The 17,558-nt window shown below is 39.0% G+C and overlaps 1 protein-coding gene across 6 annotated transcripts in view; it reads right to left on the reverse strand.

Annotated features, from left to right (window-relative positions):
* Positions 1–2,374: 2,374 nt before the first annotated feature.
* Positions 2,375–17,558, reverse strand: part of LOC144511875 (bromodomain and PHD finger-containing protein 3-like) — a 64,963-nt gene continuing 49,779 nt past the window's right edge. For 5 of the 6 annotated variants that reach the window (XM_078242289.1, XM_078242293.1, XM_078242292.1 and 2 more), the window contains 6 exons: positions 11,939–12,469; positions 11,593–11,701; positions 7,980–8,086; positions 7,206–7,303; positions 6,149–6,303; positions 2,375–5,263 (listed from right to left, as the gene is read on the reverse strand). In XM_078242289.1, coding sequence (XP_078098415.1) covers positions 5,080–5,263; positions 6,149–6,303; positions 7,206–7,303; positions 7,980–8,086; positions 11,593–11,701; positions 11,939–12,469 — 1,184 coding nt within the window. In that variant the 3' untranslated portion in view covers positions 2,375–5,079. Of the gene's footprint in view, positions 5,264–6,148; positions 6,304–6,415; positions 6,604–7,205; positions 7,304–7,979; positions 8,087–11,592; positions 11,702–11,938; positions 12,470–17,558 lie in introns of those variants that run through there. The other variant, XM_078242294.1, reaches the window with a different exon arrangement.

Below are 17,558 nucleotides of genomic sequence, written 5' to 3' on the forward strand. Positions count from 1 at the left end.
CCAGTGCATTCACAATCTCTGCAGTAGTTTCTTTTCTTTCTACATTCCTAGATGAAGGCCATCAAGTACTGGGGATTTGTAAGGCTTTATTCCTTGAGCTTCTCCAGTACTTTTTCTTTGTTGATATTAATTACCTTAATTTCCTCACTTTTATTAGTCCCTAGTTTATCTTCTATATGTCATCTACTCTAAAAACAGGTAGAAAATGTGTTCAATGTCTCTGCCATTTCCTCATGATAATTTCTCCTACTTCTAAGCGAACAACATTTACTTTATACTTGTTGAAAGTTTTTACAATCAATCAGTTTTATATTCCTGGATAGCTTACTCTCACATTCCATTTTTCTCCGCTTTTTATCAATGTTTTGGTGGCCTTTTGCTGATTTCTAAAACACTCCCAATCCTCAGACTAATTACTATTTTTTGCAACATTTTAAGATTCTTCTTTTAACCTAATACTATACCCAACCTCCTTAGCAAGCCAACGATGGATCTTTCTTGCTGAATTTATGTTTTCCATGGAATCGTTGAAGTGTTTCTTTAAATGTTTACCACAATTTATTAACTGCCATATCTTTTAGTGCATTTACCCAAACACCGTAACCAGCTCTCTCCTCATACTACATAATTTATTTTAAGTTTAAGAATCTTATTTGTGATTAGAGTATGATTTTCAAACTTAATATGGAATTTAACTGTATTTTAGAGTCATAGAGGTTTACAGCATGGAAACAGGTCCTTTGGCCCAACTTGTCCATGCTGCCCTTTTTTTTTTAAACCCCTAAGCTAATCCTAATTGCCCGCATTTGGCCCATATCCCTCAATATCCATCTTACCCCTGTAACTATCTAAATGCTTTTTAAAAGGCAAAATTGTACCCGCCTCTACTACTACCTCTGGCAGCTTGTTCCAGACACTCACCATCCTCTGTTTGAAAAAAATTGCCCCTCTGAACACTTTTGTATCTCTCCCCTCTCACCTTAAACCTATGCCCTCCAGTTTTAGACTCCCCTACCTTTGGGAAAAGATATTGACTATCTAGCTGATCTGTGCCCCTCATTATTTTGTAGACCTCTATAAGATCACCCCTCAGCCTCCTACGCTCCAGAGAAAAAAGTCCCAGTCTATCCAGCCTCTCCTTATAACTCAATCCATCAAGTCCCAGTCGCATTCTAGTAAATCTTTTCTGCACTCTTTCTAGTTTAATAATATCCTTTCTATAATAGGGTGACCAGAATTGCACACAGTATCCCAAGTGTGGCCTTACCAATGTCTTGTACAACTTCAACAAGACATTCCAACTCCTGTATTCAATGTTCTGACCGACGAAACCAAGCATGCCGAATGCCTTTTTCACCACTCTGTCCACCTGTGACTCCACTTTCAAGTAGCTATGAACATGTACCCCTAGATCTCTTTGTTCTGTAACTCTCCCCAACGCCCTACCATTAATTGAGTAAGTCCTGCCCTGGTTCAATCTACCAAAAATGCATCACCTCGCATTTGTCTAAATTAAACTCCATCTACCATTCGTCAGCCCACTGGCCCAATTGATCAAGATCCCGTTGCAATTGGAGATAACTTTCTTCACTGTCCATTATGCCACCAATCTTAGTGTCATCTGCAAACTTACAAACTTTTGATCACTATTTCCCAGTGGATCTTTTACTCTGATATCATTAACTAATCCTGCATCATTGCACAATACAATATCCAGAAGTAACTTTATCTTGTTTGCTCCACAACATTTTGCTCCAGAAACTGTCACTAAAGCATTCTACAAAATCATTTTCAGACCACCTTTGCCAATTTGTTCGGTCCAATCTTTATAAAGATTAAAGTCCCCCACAACTATTACATAGCCTTTGTAACAAGCTCCAAGAATTGTGCGTTTAATATCATGTCCAATGGTATAACTACTGCGAGGATGTCTATTAACTACAGCCACCAGCGTTTTCAGGCTCTTGCTAACCCTGATTTCCTAAACCAAGATCCTTTCTCATAATGTTATCCTTCATTATCAGGGCTATCCCTCATCTTTTTCCCTTCTAATTGTCATGAGACTACAGGTTAAGACACCACTTGTAATCAAAGAAAAAATCCACTTGCTAGAATCTTTGTAAATATCAGCCTGTTGGATAGTCCAATGTATAACTGCAGTGAAAGTCTACAATCTAGTGATTAGCATTCAAAGGAAATCTGTTCAAAGATTGCTTAGTAAAAAGTCAACCAAAACAACTGCAAGGAAAGGGTCAGCCCAGTCTAAAATTAAATAACTGAGATTGTACTAGATACTTAATTTGTTGAGCTTGACATTTGGACATTCAAGTAAATTCTGCACTAAGGGTAAATCATTATAGACAGTTATGGAAATGGCATTAATTTTAATACGGACATCATAAACCCTTACTGCATACATAGTATACATATTGAGTGTGCTTTGTTGAAAGCCATTTATTCTTCACCTCCAGATCAGATTCCTTGTACAAAAATACATATATTGCTTGTGACATTCAAACTAGTGTTTTCATTGCTATTGTGGAGAGCACACTTCGCATTAAATCTTTTTGGAGGTACAATACTTCGGTTATGACTGTGTTCACAACACTATAAGAACCGAATTGAATGATATTTTGCACTTCTAGCACACACACAGACACCAATTTTCAGATACACAGGTTCTGAATAGGTGCAGCATGGCCAAAGTATGCTTCACCTGTCCAGACTACTAAACCTGTACATTTGGTGGACTGGGTAATTTGCATGTCCATTGGTCACCACTTCTTACCCCTCATCTACAGGGCCACTCACTGGTTGGGCAGTGTAACTAGAAAAAGGTGGAAACACAACTGCAGGCCCAAGAAGCTTATAGGTGAAGATCTGCCCAATGGTTTTGGGCCTTCTGTTTGCTGTTGGAGAACAGAAGGAGGTAACACCAGAAGATAACTGGGGAGACTGCAAAGAAGGTAGCACATACTTCAGGACAGCAGTGCCTTACCATGAGGCTCCTTCAGACCCAGATGCAGAGTAGCACCAGCTTCTCTGGGCATCGCTCAAAATAATTACCCTTCTCTTAAAATGGAGAGCTAATTGTACCAGGAGGCCCAGATAAACCTCTGCCCTGCCTCTTCCATGGTAGCCTTTGTTCTGCACCAATACAAGGCACAAACCCAGGTCTGCTTCTCCAAGGAAGCACCAGAAATTCTAGTGTAATGCAAAGGTAACAATAATCGCATAGAATAGGATCTCACGCCCTCTTTTTGTCTGTAGCAATCAGAAATCCTGCTGTTGAAGAGAATATGAAAAGACCAACAAACTAAAGCCAATTATTTTCAAAATACTATCAAACAATAAACAATGATTTCATACTTTGATTAAAATGTTATGAAGTTTTGGCTTGCTTGAAACACAAAAACCCTTCCAACATTGTATACGATTGACATACATAACAAACAATATAACATTTGCCATTTATTCCTAGATTTCTGCTTTGAATTTTACGGTTAGGAAGAATTTTCTCTTTAGCTAAAATTGAAAATTTATGAACAAACATGGATGGACAATAATCTCCAGCTGGCCCAAATTATCATGGTAAACTGCTGCAGATCAATCCCTAATCAGTTTCCCAAAGAGATCAAAGTTGGATGTCATTCGAAACGTGTAAATTTTAGCTTGTAGGTCATACCCCATTTATTTTCTTCAACAAATTAGACAAAACTGAAAATTAATACCCAGTTTAAGTATTTGGTCCAGCAAATACACAGTTGGTGTAGTGATCTAATTTTAAACATTTAAAAAGTGATGGGCAGATACGAATGTTCATCCAGCTTGTCCCTCACAGTTATGATGTCCTATGCTTCATAATACATACACTTCCAGCCATACCTGGAAGCCATCGAATCTCCTGGAAGAGGCAAAGTTTAAAATATCCCACTGTCCAATTAAGGAAAAGAAATCTGGAAAATTTCACTCTAGCCCACTAATGCATTCAAAATTAGTCCAGGAAATCATTCTGATCCTGATTCATCTCATAAGGTACTTACCTCTTCTACAAGGTCATTTCCAGTCCAGATCTTGCTTGAAGGAATTAACAGGGATTTTTTTTCTTGCTACTGTTATAATTTGTCACCGCAATTTTCCCTTCAATGACTGGAATCACAGCGACATTGTTAAAAGCAACGAGGTTGCGACAGGAGTAAAGAGGCTGACGCCAGGATATTGCGACTGAGAGCTAACCAAGGAAGCTCAGCAATTAAAATTAAGAACTGCTAATTTCTAGTTCATCACATTTAATTCTCAGGAGAAAATATAGCCTCAGACAGTTGGATTGTAATAGATCAGAGGTAAAAGCACAATTTTGCAAGTGTCAATTCTCAATTTTCTCAACCATTACAGTTTCTTATAAACAGTACTAGAAAGCAAATAATCTTACTTTCTACAATAAATACAACATGAACATCCTGTGTTTCACAGTGGACACTCAGCTAATTTTAGGTCCCTAGGTAAGTCAACATCATTGATATAATAGCCTGAATACATTAAAAACCAAAATCATAAAATGTAATAAAAAATGTTTTAAACTTGTACTACACAGTATACACAGGTCACAAGTCCACTGCATTTTAACAGAACAAATACTTTCAAACGTCAAATGGTATTGTTTCTCAAATAAATTACAGTGTGTGCGTACAAAACCCATTACCATCACAGAGAAGCTAAAGATTCAGATCTGCAGCCTTGAATAATTTAGTGTGTAACAATATAATACAATTATATACATGGTTTTTCTTCCCCTTGGCGTCCACACAAAAGGCATTATAAACACTATGAACAGGATTTGTATTTGTAAATTTAAAGCATGATCTATGTTTAAATGAAGTAAACATGGCAAGAAACAAGCCAAAAGAAAGGCCATATAAGAATTGGCAGTGACAAAGGCTGTGTGTCGATCTGCTTAAAAGTATGAAAAAATAAAGAAAGGAAATTTTAGTTTTTACAATGAGCAGAAATTAAGGTCTTTGATGCCTGATGTCACATCATACAATCTCCTTCTGCAACTTTGGTTATGTTTTATAACAGTCACATGTAGTTTGAGGTGAGAAAGCCATGTTCTCCACGTACTCTGCTCAAATGGATCATCGCTCGGTCATAAGCAATTTGAACAGATTTTCGAATGCTTGATTTACGCCCTTCCATCATTTTCAGTTTGTCTACTGTATCGTCAATACCAAGAGGAAGTAATTTTGAACGGGGAAGCCACTGCCTGTTGAGAGGTTACAAAGCACACAAACATATCAGACAGGAATTATAGATCAAGTGTTAGTTCAATACTGAGATGCTGGAATACAGCATGGCTTGAAACTAAAATTAAGAGCAAAATATTATGCCAGACACCAATTGTATCGGATCTCTTGCTTGTACTAAAGCCATTCTTAATCGAAGAGGCTGCTGAATGTATCACGACCATCTGCTAATGTGGGTTTAGAACTTAATTCAGTTTACGGACAGATTATATCATATGTAACGTGCAGGAGCTAAAACCAAGTATGCAATTAAACAACTAAGCTACGTACTATGACTACTCAAGTGTACAGGTATTTTCATAGAGGGTTAATAGCGTAGCAAGCTTTGATAGCTAATGTTCTTAGATTTCTTGTCTCCCATCCCCACAGAATACCCTGGTTAGAATTTAGGGCAACATTTTTGTTGGTACAATCAGAGAATCTTTAAAATTCTGGACTTTCATGTATGAGTAGCAAGATTGATCATTCACAGGTCAAAGCAGGAATTGTCATTTTTAAGCCCTGCCGATTCTTTCTAGTCCTGTATTATGATGACGAGAAACTGGCAGCTGAGCATAGTAGCATACACATTTGACATTAGGCACCAGTGAACCAACTACTTGATTGAGGTTCTTCCCTCAAGAATCTGGGAAATGCAGCAAAATTGAAACTGCAAACAAACAGGGTTCTGAACATAAATGCACATTGCAGCTATTTCAGACATGAAAATCAATTTTACAGGTAAAATGGACTTACATACTGAACGCTCCAGTATGTTTAACAAAATCAATACAAACAGAATAGTGTTAAAACCACACACCTACACAAATCCATAGTTCAGGCATCATATTTCTTCTTCCACTTACCATGTTCTTTTGTTGTCAAAAAACAATACTAGGTAAAGTTTCTCTCCAGCTTCGGCGTGCATCTGTTCTCCTAGTTTAACTACATCCAATGGAGGTACAGGTATTGGGACACCATTATGGTACAAGCCATCTCGAGGCATGTTAGGATCTATGATCTACAAAGTAAAATATAACAGAAAATAAAGCAAAAATATTTTGTATTTGTAAAGCACCTGTCATGATCTCAGGACATTGCAAAGTGCTTCACAGCCAATGAAGTACCTCTGAGGTGCAGTCACTGTTGTAACATGTGCAAGTTTATACACAGCAAGGTCCCACAAACAGCAATAAGATAACTGGCCAATTAATCATTTTTTTCATGGCGTTTGTTGGTCAAGCAATAAACATTGGCCATGATACCTGGAGAATTTCCCCGCTCTTCTTTAAAACAATACTATGGGGTCTTTAACATCGACCTGAGAGCATAGACAGCGTGTTAGTTAAAAGTCTCATATAAAAGACAGCAATTACCTCAAACACTGCAGCACTTCCAAAGTACTATACTGAAGCATCGACTAAATTAGCCTCAAGTCTTTGCAATGGAATCACAGCAGCTGCCTCGGAGTGCTAACACACAGCTAAGTCTGAGGCCTTCTAAGTAACATAAGCAACATAAGGGGATTTTCACAGTAACTTCATTGCAGTGTTAATGTAAGTCTACTTGTGACATTAATAAATAAACGTTAAAACTTTATTTAAGTGAATGTACAAATAAATGAGGCAATAAGCATTACCATGCCCCAGGTTGGACCAGTTCTCAGCCTGTACTAGCATTGCTTCATGCATATTTGCTTCTACCAATGTTCATCCAAATTAAATTAGCAAAAATTGCAGACTCATTATAATGAACAAAATGAAAACAGAATCTTGAACTGTGTTATTGTGAATCGAAGCTAATTAAAAAATGAATGGAATTATTCCCAAATGTTAAATTACAGACTAGAATCTGCCAGTTATTTCAGTTAGGTTATTTAAGGTATGATGCAGTTTTGTCCATTTTACTTGACATTTGACTTACTAGTGCTGGGTAAGAAGGATATCCTCTGCATTTGGCCCAAACTAATTCCAGAGGCTCTAAAATAGCATCATTCTCAAAGGGTGTCCAGACCCCTCTCCCTATAAAAAAAAATCAGAACAACAGAAGTTTATTTTTATCACGGTGTAGATTTCTCCTATTCTAAAAATAAATACCCAGCCATTTTGGAAAATACAATACATCTCAGAGAAACCTTGAACTAAACTAATGTACTTGGCATAAAACTCATCTATTTCAATTTCCATTGTTTTAATTAAAAGGCACTCTTCCTTTGCTTTATTTTAATGCCAATGGGAACTAATATTTGTTTAAATTTGTTATTACTGGAAAGATAAGCCAATGCCCTTGTGTTCAAAAAAAAGTTGAACAACATTCTGCATTTTTTCCTCGAGTTTTTTAAAATAAATTTTCCCACCAGTTACAATTGAAAATTTCTAATTCCAAACAGCAGGTGGTACCATTTTTATGAAAAATTGGATTTGGCAAAACTTCTTCTATTTTTATGCATAAATTGCATGAAAGATTATGAAAAAAAAATGGCCCTGCTCTCATTCACCGAGTTGTTTTACAAAAGAATTCTGCCAAGACATAGTAACCAAAACATTTGTAGAATTATAGAGACAGATTTCCCTTAGCCTTCTAGCAGGCTTCACACTGCTTTATTCGTTATATTTAACTCACAGCAGTTATTTCTTGTAATTTTGTTTTTTGCAACTAATTAATGCTTAGTAGGAAGTTCTTATGCTGTCTAAGTACCTGATGCAGTGTAATCGCCACAAGATACATCCCCATTGCCATTGTCAAGATAGTGTGCTCGAACAAGAGCTGGCTTCCCTCGGCTACGTTTGGGTGGAGACAGGCCACTAAAAGAGGACATACAATTTTAATTAGTGATAGTAGTTATAAAGCAAATGGATGCAAACCTGTTTCAAAAACTTACTTTTGAAGACGTTCAGTCACAAATATGAGCTATGTGACAGCAATTGATTGGCATGGGAGAAAAAATGATATATTCAACAACAAATATTTATATTGTGCCTTTAACATAATAAAATGCCCTAAGGTGCTTCACAGGACTCTTAGGAAATGTAACACAAGTCACTTAAAGAGATACGAAGTCAGATGTCTAAACGTTTGGTCAAGGTAGGTTTTAAAGAGCATCAGAAGAGAGTGAGGTAGCGAAGTGAGGTGGAGGGAGGGAAGAGGCAGCTAAAGACATTGGACCAATGGTGAAGCAATTAAAATTATGGAAAATCAGGAAGCCAAAATTAGATGGTTGCAAAAGGTTGCAGCCTTAGAGAAGATTAGAGAGATAGGGAGGGCAAAGCCATGACTGATCTGAAAACAAAATGAGAATTTTGAAATCAAATGTAGCTTCACCACGACACGAAGAAGTACCCTAAAAAGAGCTTATGGTGTCAGGGTTTTATATGAGCATGGACAGAGAACTAGCTAACTAACAGGAAACAGAGGGCGGAATTCTCCCAGGCCCTCACTGGTGGGTTCAAGGGCAGGCAGGGTTAGAATTAGGCTGGTGTCCAAAAATCAGTTTTACATTGACATCAATTTCCCATAGAATCTTCTGCTGGTACCCACCAAGGCGATTCAGGAAACCTGCTGGTGGCCAGCATGAAACTGATTTATTTCCCATTAATGGGATGCCAGGCCTGACTGGAATCTCCTCCCCTCCCACTGCCGATTCTCTGCAACGCCAGCAGGAATACAGGCCGGTCCAGATCACACCTGGAACAACATGGTGTGCAGAAGTTGGGACTCACCTGAAGAATGCCTGGGCTGCCTCCGGAGTTTGGGATGGAGTCACCAGTGACTCTAGAACAACACAGCAATGGGTGGGAAGGAAAGCATCTATTAGGTGGATCTTCCAGCTTCTTTGAGGAGGACCATCTTCGAGCCTCAGTGTTCCTGGAGACCCATTTTCTTTCTTCAGCAGGCCCATCTTCTTTCTTCGCCGGTGAGTCAGTGATGTTGGGTGCCTTCTAATTATAGCAGCCAGATATGATGGCAGAACATGCACCATCAAGCCTGCCTGCCATGGAATATGGCATTAAACCCCTGGATGCATAGCTAATTAGGTCAGGGTGGAAAGTCATAGCGTGGATTTCTGTCGGCCTCCATAGCAGGAAACACTCCCCATACCCACCCCCGCTACAGAACTTGGTCCCAGGTGGGAGAATTCCACTCAGAAAGTCAGGATAAATGGGTAATTACAGGATAGCAAATTGTAACTAGTGGAGTGCCGCCGGGATCAGTGTTGGGGCCTCAACAATTTATGGTCTTATGTTAATGATTTAACTGAAGGGACCATCTGTATTGTAGTCAAATTTGTTGATGATACAAAATAGATAGGAAAGGAAAGCAAATTGTGAAGAGGATGCAAAAAGTCAGCAAAAGGGCATGTGTGTGTGCGCGTGTATATAGGTTAAGTGACTGGGCAGAAATTTCACAGCTGGGGTATAATGTGGGAAAATGTGAGGTTGTCCACTTTAACAAGAAGAATGGAAAAGCAGAATATTATTCCAATGGAGTGAGACTGCAGAATGCTAATAAAAGTAGGGAAGTCTTATTACAACTGTACCGGTCGTCAGCATTGAAAGACCACAGCTAAAGTACTGTGAACAGTTTTGGTCACTGTACCTAAGGAGGGACATACTTGCATTGGAAGCACTTCAAAGAAAGTCCACTAAGCTGATTCCTGGGGTGAGGGGTTTATCTTATGGGGAAAATATGAGTAGGTTGAGCCAATAGTGATTGGAGTTTAGAAGAATCAAAGGTGATCCTATTGAAATGTAAGATTCTGAGGGAGCTTGACAGGGTAAACACCAAGAACATATTTCCCCTTGTGGGGGAAATCTAGAACTGGGCAGCGGAGTTTCAAAATAAATTATCTCTAATTTAAGAGAGACGACGAAGAATTTCCTCTTTCAGAGGATCACTAGTGTTTGGAATTCTCTTCCCCAGTGCGCTGTGAAGGCTGGGTCATTGAATCCATCCAAGGCTGAGTTAGTCAGATTTTTGATCGATAATAGAATCGAGGGCTATGGGGGCCAGTCAGGAAGTGGAATTAAGGCTACAATCAGACCAGCCATGGTCTTGGGGCCGATTGTCTTGCCCTTGTTCCTATTTCTTCTGTTATTAATTAGTCAGAATTTTTGTTAAATGTGTTTTACCAATATATGGTAATCCACTAAGCTGCTTCAAGTAGTTTGGCAGAAGTCATCACAAAAAAAGTTAAGTTCTTTTCAAAAAAATGGAACTTGTATCAAATGAATTTAAATCTGCCTTAGCTTTCCTTCTATTTTTAATGTACAGAATGTTCTATGTAGAACCTTTCCACCATATATCCAGACACTGCAATTTTTAAATTAAAGTTAAGAGCTAATTAATGAGATATTTTCTGTACGTGGAGTTCACCCTGAAACTCGAGCAAAATGTGTAGCGTACAGAACTGTCGATATACACGACATTACAACATACTAGAACAGCAAATAATGATTCAATGTCTGCCCCTTAATAAGAGAGTTCCTGGTCTCACCACAGACATGATGGGGAGGCACCAATTAGTTGTCATTGAGAATGAATGTGGAAAAGGAAAAACATAAACTAAAGCAGGAATAAATCTTTAAGCCACTCTTACTTATCTAAGTCAGTTTAAGAATAGACTGGTTGAGATCAATCTGCAGATCACCTAATCTGTTAGAAGACAGTGCTTTGCTAAATATGTCATGTGTATTTTAACATTGGATACTGGTGTGACCGGCCACAATTTCTGTGGCAATGTTTTGGGAAAAAAACATAATTAACGCCATATCACTTAATCTGCAGGGGAATTTTGGATTTGGAATCAGAGATGTATGTGCTGGAGAATTAAAGATTTTTCTTACTTGCTGAAATTAAGTGTTGGCATGAAATATTCCAGGTAGCACTGTTTCTGTTCAACTCCCTATATAACTGCATTCATCAGACGAAGCAGGTCCCAGAGAGGCAGCAAGATTAGGTACAGCAAAGATTCAGGTCTTTATGTAACATCTCAATATTTACCTTATCCACAAATGCAGAAGAGCAACATTTTCATTTCATGTGCTAGCCGTTCTGACAGCATTACAAAGTCAACTTATCTCTGGCAGTTTTAACTGCAGGTTTTGTACAGCCATGACGGGAAACAAATGCACACAACTCTGGGCAGAATTTTAACTTGCACCACAGAAGTGAAAAAACAGCTTTCTAAATCCACTATTCCACTCAACTCCCAAACAAATATACACATTTAATTAACCTTTATCATCACATGATTTATTCCGTGCATGAAAGTCAGAAGAACATTAGCACTTTCCTTGGTTTTAACAATTACCTGTTATTGTCGAACGCCCCATTGCTTCCGAGACTAGAACTGCACTCTGAATCTGAGTAGCTCTCTGCATTTAATAACTGGGGGTGTTTTCCAAATCCATTTGAAAGCCCTGTGCAGAAAATATACAAGGTTTCAGCAAAACATAGCCCTTAAATATAAAGCACTTGAAAGAAAATCCAAGAGACTGACTCGCCCTGCTAAATGACAGCTATTGACTGACCACAGAGCAGCACCCAACGCAACTGCAAAGAAATCCATTGGCTATACTTTTAAGCTGTCTAAAAAAGAGGCTCACAGCTGCTGACAAACAGCACTTTGGAGGAGAAAGGCAATGGGGAAAGATTACCTAGATCTGCAGGAGTGCAAGGAGATTTCTCACTTTCACTGTCAGAGCTACAGCTCAGACTTTGAGGTCGTTTCCTTGACTGGCGTCGACTCTGTAGTTTTGAGAGTGTCCCTGGTGAAGTATTCAGTGCCAATTGCTCTGTTTGATGCTGGCTGTCTCCATTCTCCATGGGCTGACCAGAGCCCTTCTGTAACTTCATGCCATTTTTGGCCTTTCTAAAGAGAACAGAGGTACGCCTGCCTACTTCATTGACTGACTGGGTTGTTGTGTCCGAGGTAGAGAGCGCTAGACCATTTACACCACTGTCACTGAGGAGACGTTGAAGAGTATGAGTGCCAAGGGCTTCCTTTTGTAGTGTTTTTCTGTTCAGGACATCGCTGTCAGATTTAATTCGTTTGTGCAGTCTGCTGTGTGCCCTGCTCTCACTCACAGGTTTGAGTGTAGGAGGGTCTGTATGGGTTTCAGAGTCTGAGGGTGAAGGTGCAGGTCCAGTAGGTTCTAATGTAGGTGGAAGTGAAGATTTTGAATCATCTGTGGGGAGGAGGGGCAAAGAAAACAAATTAAACACATTTTTCCAAGTTTATATTCACTCCAGTTCATTCAACCTCCAAATATTTGGCTTCATTAAACTTAACTTACAAAAGTTAACATTTATTTATTAGTCACAAGTAAGGCTTACATTAACACTGCAATGAAGTTACTGTGAAATTCCCCTAGTCGCCACAGCCCGTTGCCTGTTCGGGTCAACGCACCTAATCAGCACGTCTTTCAGAATGTGGGAGGAAACCGGAGCACCCAGAGAAAACCCACACAGACACAAGGAGAACGTGCAAACTCCACACAGACAGTGACTCAAGCCGGAATCAAACCTGGAACCCTGGCACTGTGAGACAGCAGTGCTAACCACTGTGCCATCCTACTTGTGTGTTTTCTACACAGCATTGAATGACTGATTATTCTAGATAATGAATTAGTGCCTGTTCCAACATTGAAACAAAGCAAAATGTATCTAAACCACTTCTAATGTAAAAACTGTTCTTGCAGAATTGCTTTCTTCCATATGAAATTTTCCATCTCCTTTGCAGAGACAATAATTATGGCATGCCTGTACCAAGCCATCCTATGTAGTGGATCTTCCATACCAATGCACATATTAAATCAGATTATGGCAGTAGATTTAAACCCTGAGCTTAGGCATATAGGTTATTTATTCCTGAAACCTAAAGTGATGGCTTTCTGTAATAGGTAGCTAATCCACAACTTCAAATCTACTCCATGCTCTTGCTTTTACCCATTTATTTTCATGTCTCTCTCTCCCACATCTTCTCCATTCTCTATCCTATTCCTGTTCCCATTTACCTATGCTTTCTCCAACCATCTCACTCCCCTCCCTACTCTTACCACTTCTGCTTCAATCGATGCATTCAACCCATGTATTCTTCCCACCACATAACTCAAGTGGACATTCACTACCCCTTACTCTGCCTCCAGAGTAAGAGGCTAGAGACCTGTTAATCTTCACCTTGTCTTCATTCTTCTTTTTCTGCCCATTCATCTCAGAGTTGTGTGCACTTCCAAAATTTATTCTCAAGTTAAATTAGGGCAAAGAAAGTCACTACCTATGCAATCCTCATCTATTTGTCTTTGCCTGTGTCTCTGTGAAGTAAGTAGAATGTTGACATTTCCCATCAAGAAAACACTCAAACATTTCAAAATGCAATGTTGTTCTTGAAAAATAAGCTAAAATTAGCACGAGGAAGATGCTGTTTCAACATGATACATATCCTGAAGTTTACAGAATACAGAGAGCTACAATAGGTGTGTAAATACTGCAGCCTGTCATTTTTCACAACCACAGCCCACATTTTTAAAAAGTCATTTTTCAATCTTCTCGCTAGTTTTCCTTCAAACTTTTGTTTTTGAAGAACACCACAACGCAAACTGCTGGAAACTAAAGAAAAATATCCATGTGAGCTGACCAAAAGGCATTGATGCATCCTGAAAAAAAATGGCATTGACAATCTGCAATCAGCTACTAAGGCTTACAATAGGGGTGGCATGGTGACACAGTGGTTAGCACTGCTGCCTCACAGCGCCAGGGACCAGGGTTCGATTCCCGGCTTGGGTGACTATCTGTGTGGAGTTTGCACATTCTCCCCATGTCTGTGTGTGTTTCCTCCAGGTGCACCGGTTTCCTCCCGTAGTCCAAAAGATGTGTAGGTTAGATGCATTGACCATGCTAAATTCTCCTTCAGTGTACCCAAACACGTGCCGGAGTGTGGCGACTAGGGGATTTTCACAGTAACTTCATTGCAGAGTTAAGTTAAGCCTACTTGTGACTAATAAAAATAAATAAATAATACATCTGGGCAAAATTTTCAAGCTTTAGCTTTTGAGAGTCCAAAGTATTCATAAGACATGACATTCAAAAAAAGAATTACATTTTTAGACTAACCTTTATGTCAAGATGTCACAAAACACTTTAAGCCAATGACTTTTAAAGCGCAGCCACTGCAGTAACGTAGGGAAGGCACCGGCCGAGTGTGACGTTAGTGTATCTTTAAATATTTTTTAAAAAGTCATGTTCTCTGCAGCTCTCACAGCCTCAGCTTTTCTCATTGTTGCCGGGCCGTCTACTAGAGGTGCTTTTATTGCTCCTTCAGTGGCTTAAAAGGGCTGTGTTTATTTTTGCTTCGGGATCTTTATGACCCTGCATTGTTAGAAGGAAGGTCATGTGTTTTGGACAGTTGTTTTTCCTCTGTTGTGAGTTTAAGGTTTCATTTTCTGTTTTTGGCTGGCTGCAGTTAGTTTTAGAAGGGACATCAAGCTGACAAGTGTTTCTCTCTCTTTCTCTCTCCCTGTTTTATAGAAATTCTGCTGGTTAGCAGAAAGCAAGGCTTCCGGCCTTCTTGGAACATCTGCTGTTGGTGGCTTGACCAGAGTTTCTTCCTGGTGTTCTGGGAAGCTGTTCTGATTTCACACTGTTCTGGGTGTATCCAGAGGACTGCTAGAAGTTAGATGGCTGAGAGGTCAGGGTTTCAATTCTCCAACCAAAGGACTCAATTCCAGTATCACATGAGCATTAGTCTTTGCTGTGTTAAACCTGTGGATGGGGTTTTTGGTGTATGGAAGTTTTGTTTGATTGGAACATTTTAGATATATTTGTTAAGGGTTATACATTATCGTGGTTGCTTTGCTTTTGTTTATAAATGATGAACGGTATTGCTAATTTTCCTTCCATACATGTTAACTGCATTCTTAAATAAACTTTTTGTTTGATAAAAGCTCCCTCGTGGGTCATTTGAATCATACCTGAAGTGAAACATATCATGCTTACCCTAACCAAATTCAAGTGCAAAACTTATGATCCAAGGTGGACTTCATAAAACATTTCTGGAGTTCCTGACCTGGATTATTACATGAGTCACACAAAGTCACATAATCAGTAACATAAGCATGGCCAAATTATCTGTTTTCACTGGTTGAGGAATAAGTGTCAGATTTTGAACGTTAGCCGTGGCTCAGTTAGTGGCACTGACATCTCTGCATAACAAGGCTCTGGGTTCAAGTCCCACTCCAGAGCCCGAGTCCAAAACAAAAGCTGATGCTCCCAATGCATATTGTAGGAGTGCTCTATTGACAGGGGTGCCATCTTTCAGATGAGACATTAAACTAAGGCCCTATCTACCTATTTGGATGGATGTAAAATCTCACATAGCACAATTTAAAGAGCAAAGGCATTATCCCCAATGTCCTGGGGATTTATCCCTCAAACAACCTCACAAAAGAAAGGCAGATTATTTGGTCATTGACATTGCTGTTGGTGGGAGTTTGCGAACCATAAACTGGTTGCCACATTTTCTACATTCCCTGCATTACGAATTTGACCATTTTTCTCTTTCAAAGATTGATCAACTTACTGAGGCAAACTAGCATTGCCTGTTTATACCCAGAATCTTTCCAATGCCAAACAAAGTGGAAGAGCTATACAGAACCAAAATCAATGTCTTGCATCAATACTACTGGCCTGCATTTATTTAATGGATATATTTTCACATGGATAATCTTCTTCAGTAAAAGGAATAAATGAAACAACTGTTTACCTTATTTTAAGAACAACAAAAAGTCACAGACATGATGCATGCACACTTCGTTGGCTGTAGAGTGCTTTGAGACATCTGGTAGCTGTGAAAGCTGCTATATAAATACAAGACTTTCTGCTTTCTTTACAAATATGGATTATTTATTCACGTTATATTGTGAATTTTCTTTTGCACTTTACCCCTATCTATTCCAGTTCCACTGTCCAAAATTATTCTAATTTAATGCAATCTCCAATTTATTAATTTAACTGTTAGTCAAAGAAACTCAGCATCATCTAAAACCCGGGTCAGTAAATCAATCCACCAATCATTTCAAGAATCCAGAGCAATCACATTTCTTAAAGGGGCACACCTACATTCTATTATCAAGGCATCATAGCTACATCCTCTGTCTGAACATGGGCAGCACCCACAGAACGTTCACTGGTACAAAACATCCGTATGCAAAGCAATCTTAATATGCTCTATGCTTCTAGGCTGAAGCGTGAAAAATCAAGCACATTCCAATTTACTGACCCTCCTGATCAAACATATGAACTAAGCTTCGATTAACAATTGGAATTTTTAATCTTAAATTAACACAGCACTGTCTTATTAGTAAAACTTTATTTACTAGTGTCACATGTAGGCTTACATTAACATTGCAATGAAGTTACTATGAAAATCCCCTAGTCGCCACACTGCGGCGACTGTTCGCGTACACTGAGGGTGAATTTAGCATGGCCAATGTACCTAACCAGTACATCGTTTGGACTGTGGGAGAAAACTAGAACACCTGGAGAAAACACGCGCAAACATGGGGAGAACGTACAGACTCTGCACAATGACCCAAGCCAGGAACTGAACTCGGGTCCCTGGCGCTGTGAGGCAGCAGTGATAACCACTGTGCCACCAAAAATAATACATTCCGTAGTAGATAACCGTGATACACTGTACTGTGCTTGGAAAATATCATGATCCCTTATCTACCATGTGCAATTCCATTGGAGACTTCTACTTAGTATACTGTAGTGTTTTTTATATTCACTTTACAAGTCCTAGACCCACGCATGTATTTTTTCTGCAAGACTCGAAACCGATTTGCAAACGTGGAACTTTAGCTAAACAAGGACGTAAGAAACAAACAGGGAAGGGAAAGAAAAACTATCATTGACCAGTTAAATTTACAAGCTAGGCCAAAGCAAAAAAATTGCTCCAAATATTTTTTGACATTCTTTGTGCACGCACTCCATCTTAGTTTGAGCATTAAGCTGAGTAGTACCACTGGGAATTAGATCTCTGCTGGAAAAGATAAAACTTAAAATATTTATCAGAAAAATAATAAAACATGTGCATTTGTATTTTCTGCAATGATGGCTTCCATTGGCAGCCATTCTACATGAAAAGTGTTAGCACCAAATTTATACAGCTTCCCAGACAAATCATTGTCAGCCGAAAGCTTCAAGTTGCCAGGCTACCCTGCACTTGTGCTTTCAGCTTTTAGAAATGCTTACAATTGACACAACATTGATATGCAT

This window comes from Mustelus asterias, chromosome 25 (assembly GCF_964213995.1).
Source record: "Mustelus asterias chromosome 25, sMusAst1.hap1.1, whole genome shotgun sequence".
NCBI classification, from domain to species: Eukaryota; Metazoa; Chordata; class Chondrichthyes; order Carcharhiniformes; family Triakidae; genus Mustelus; species Mustelus asterias.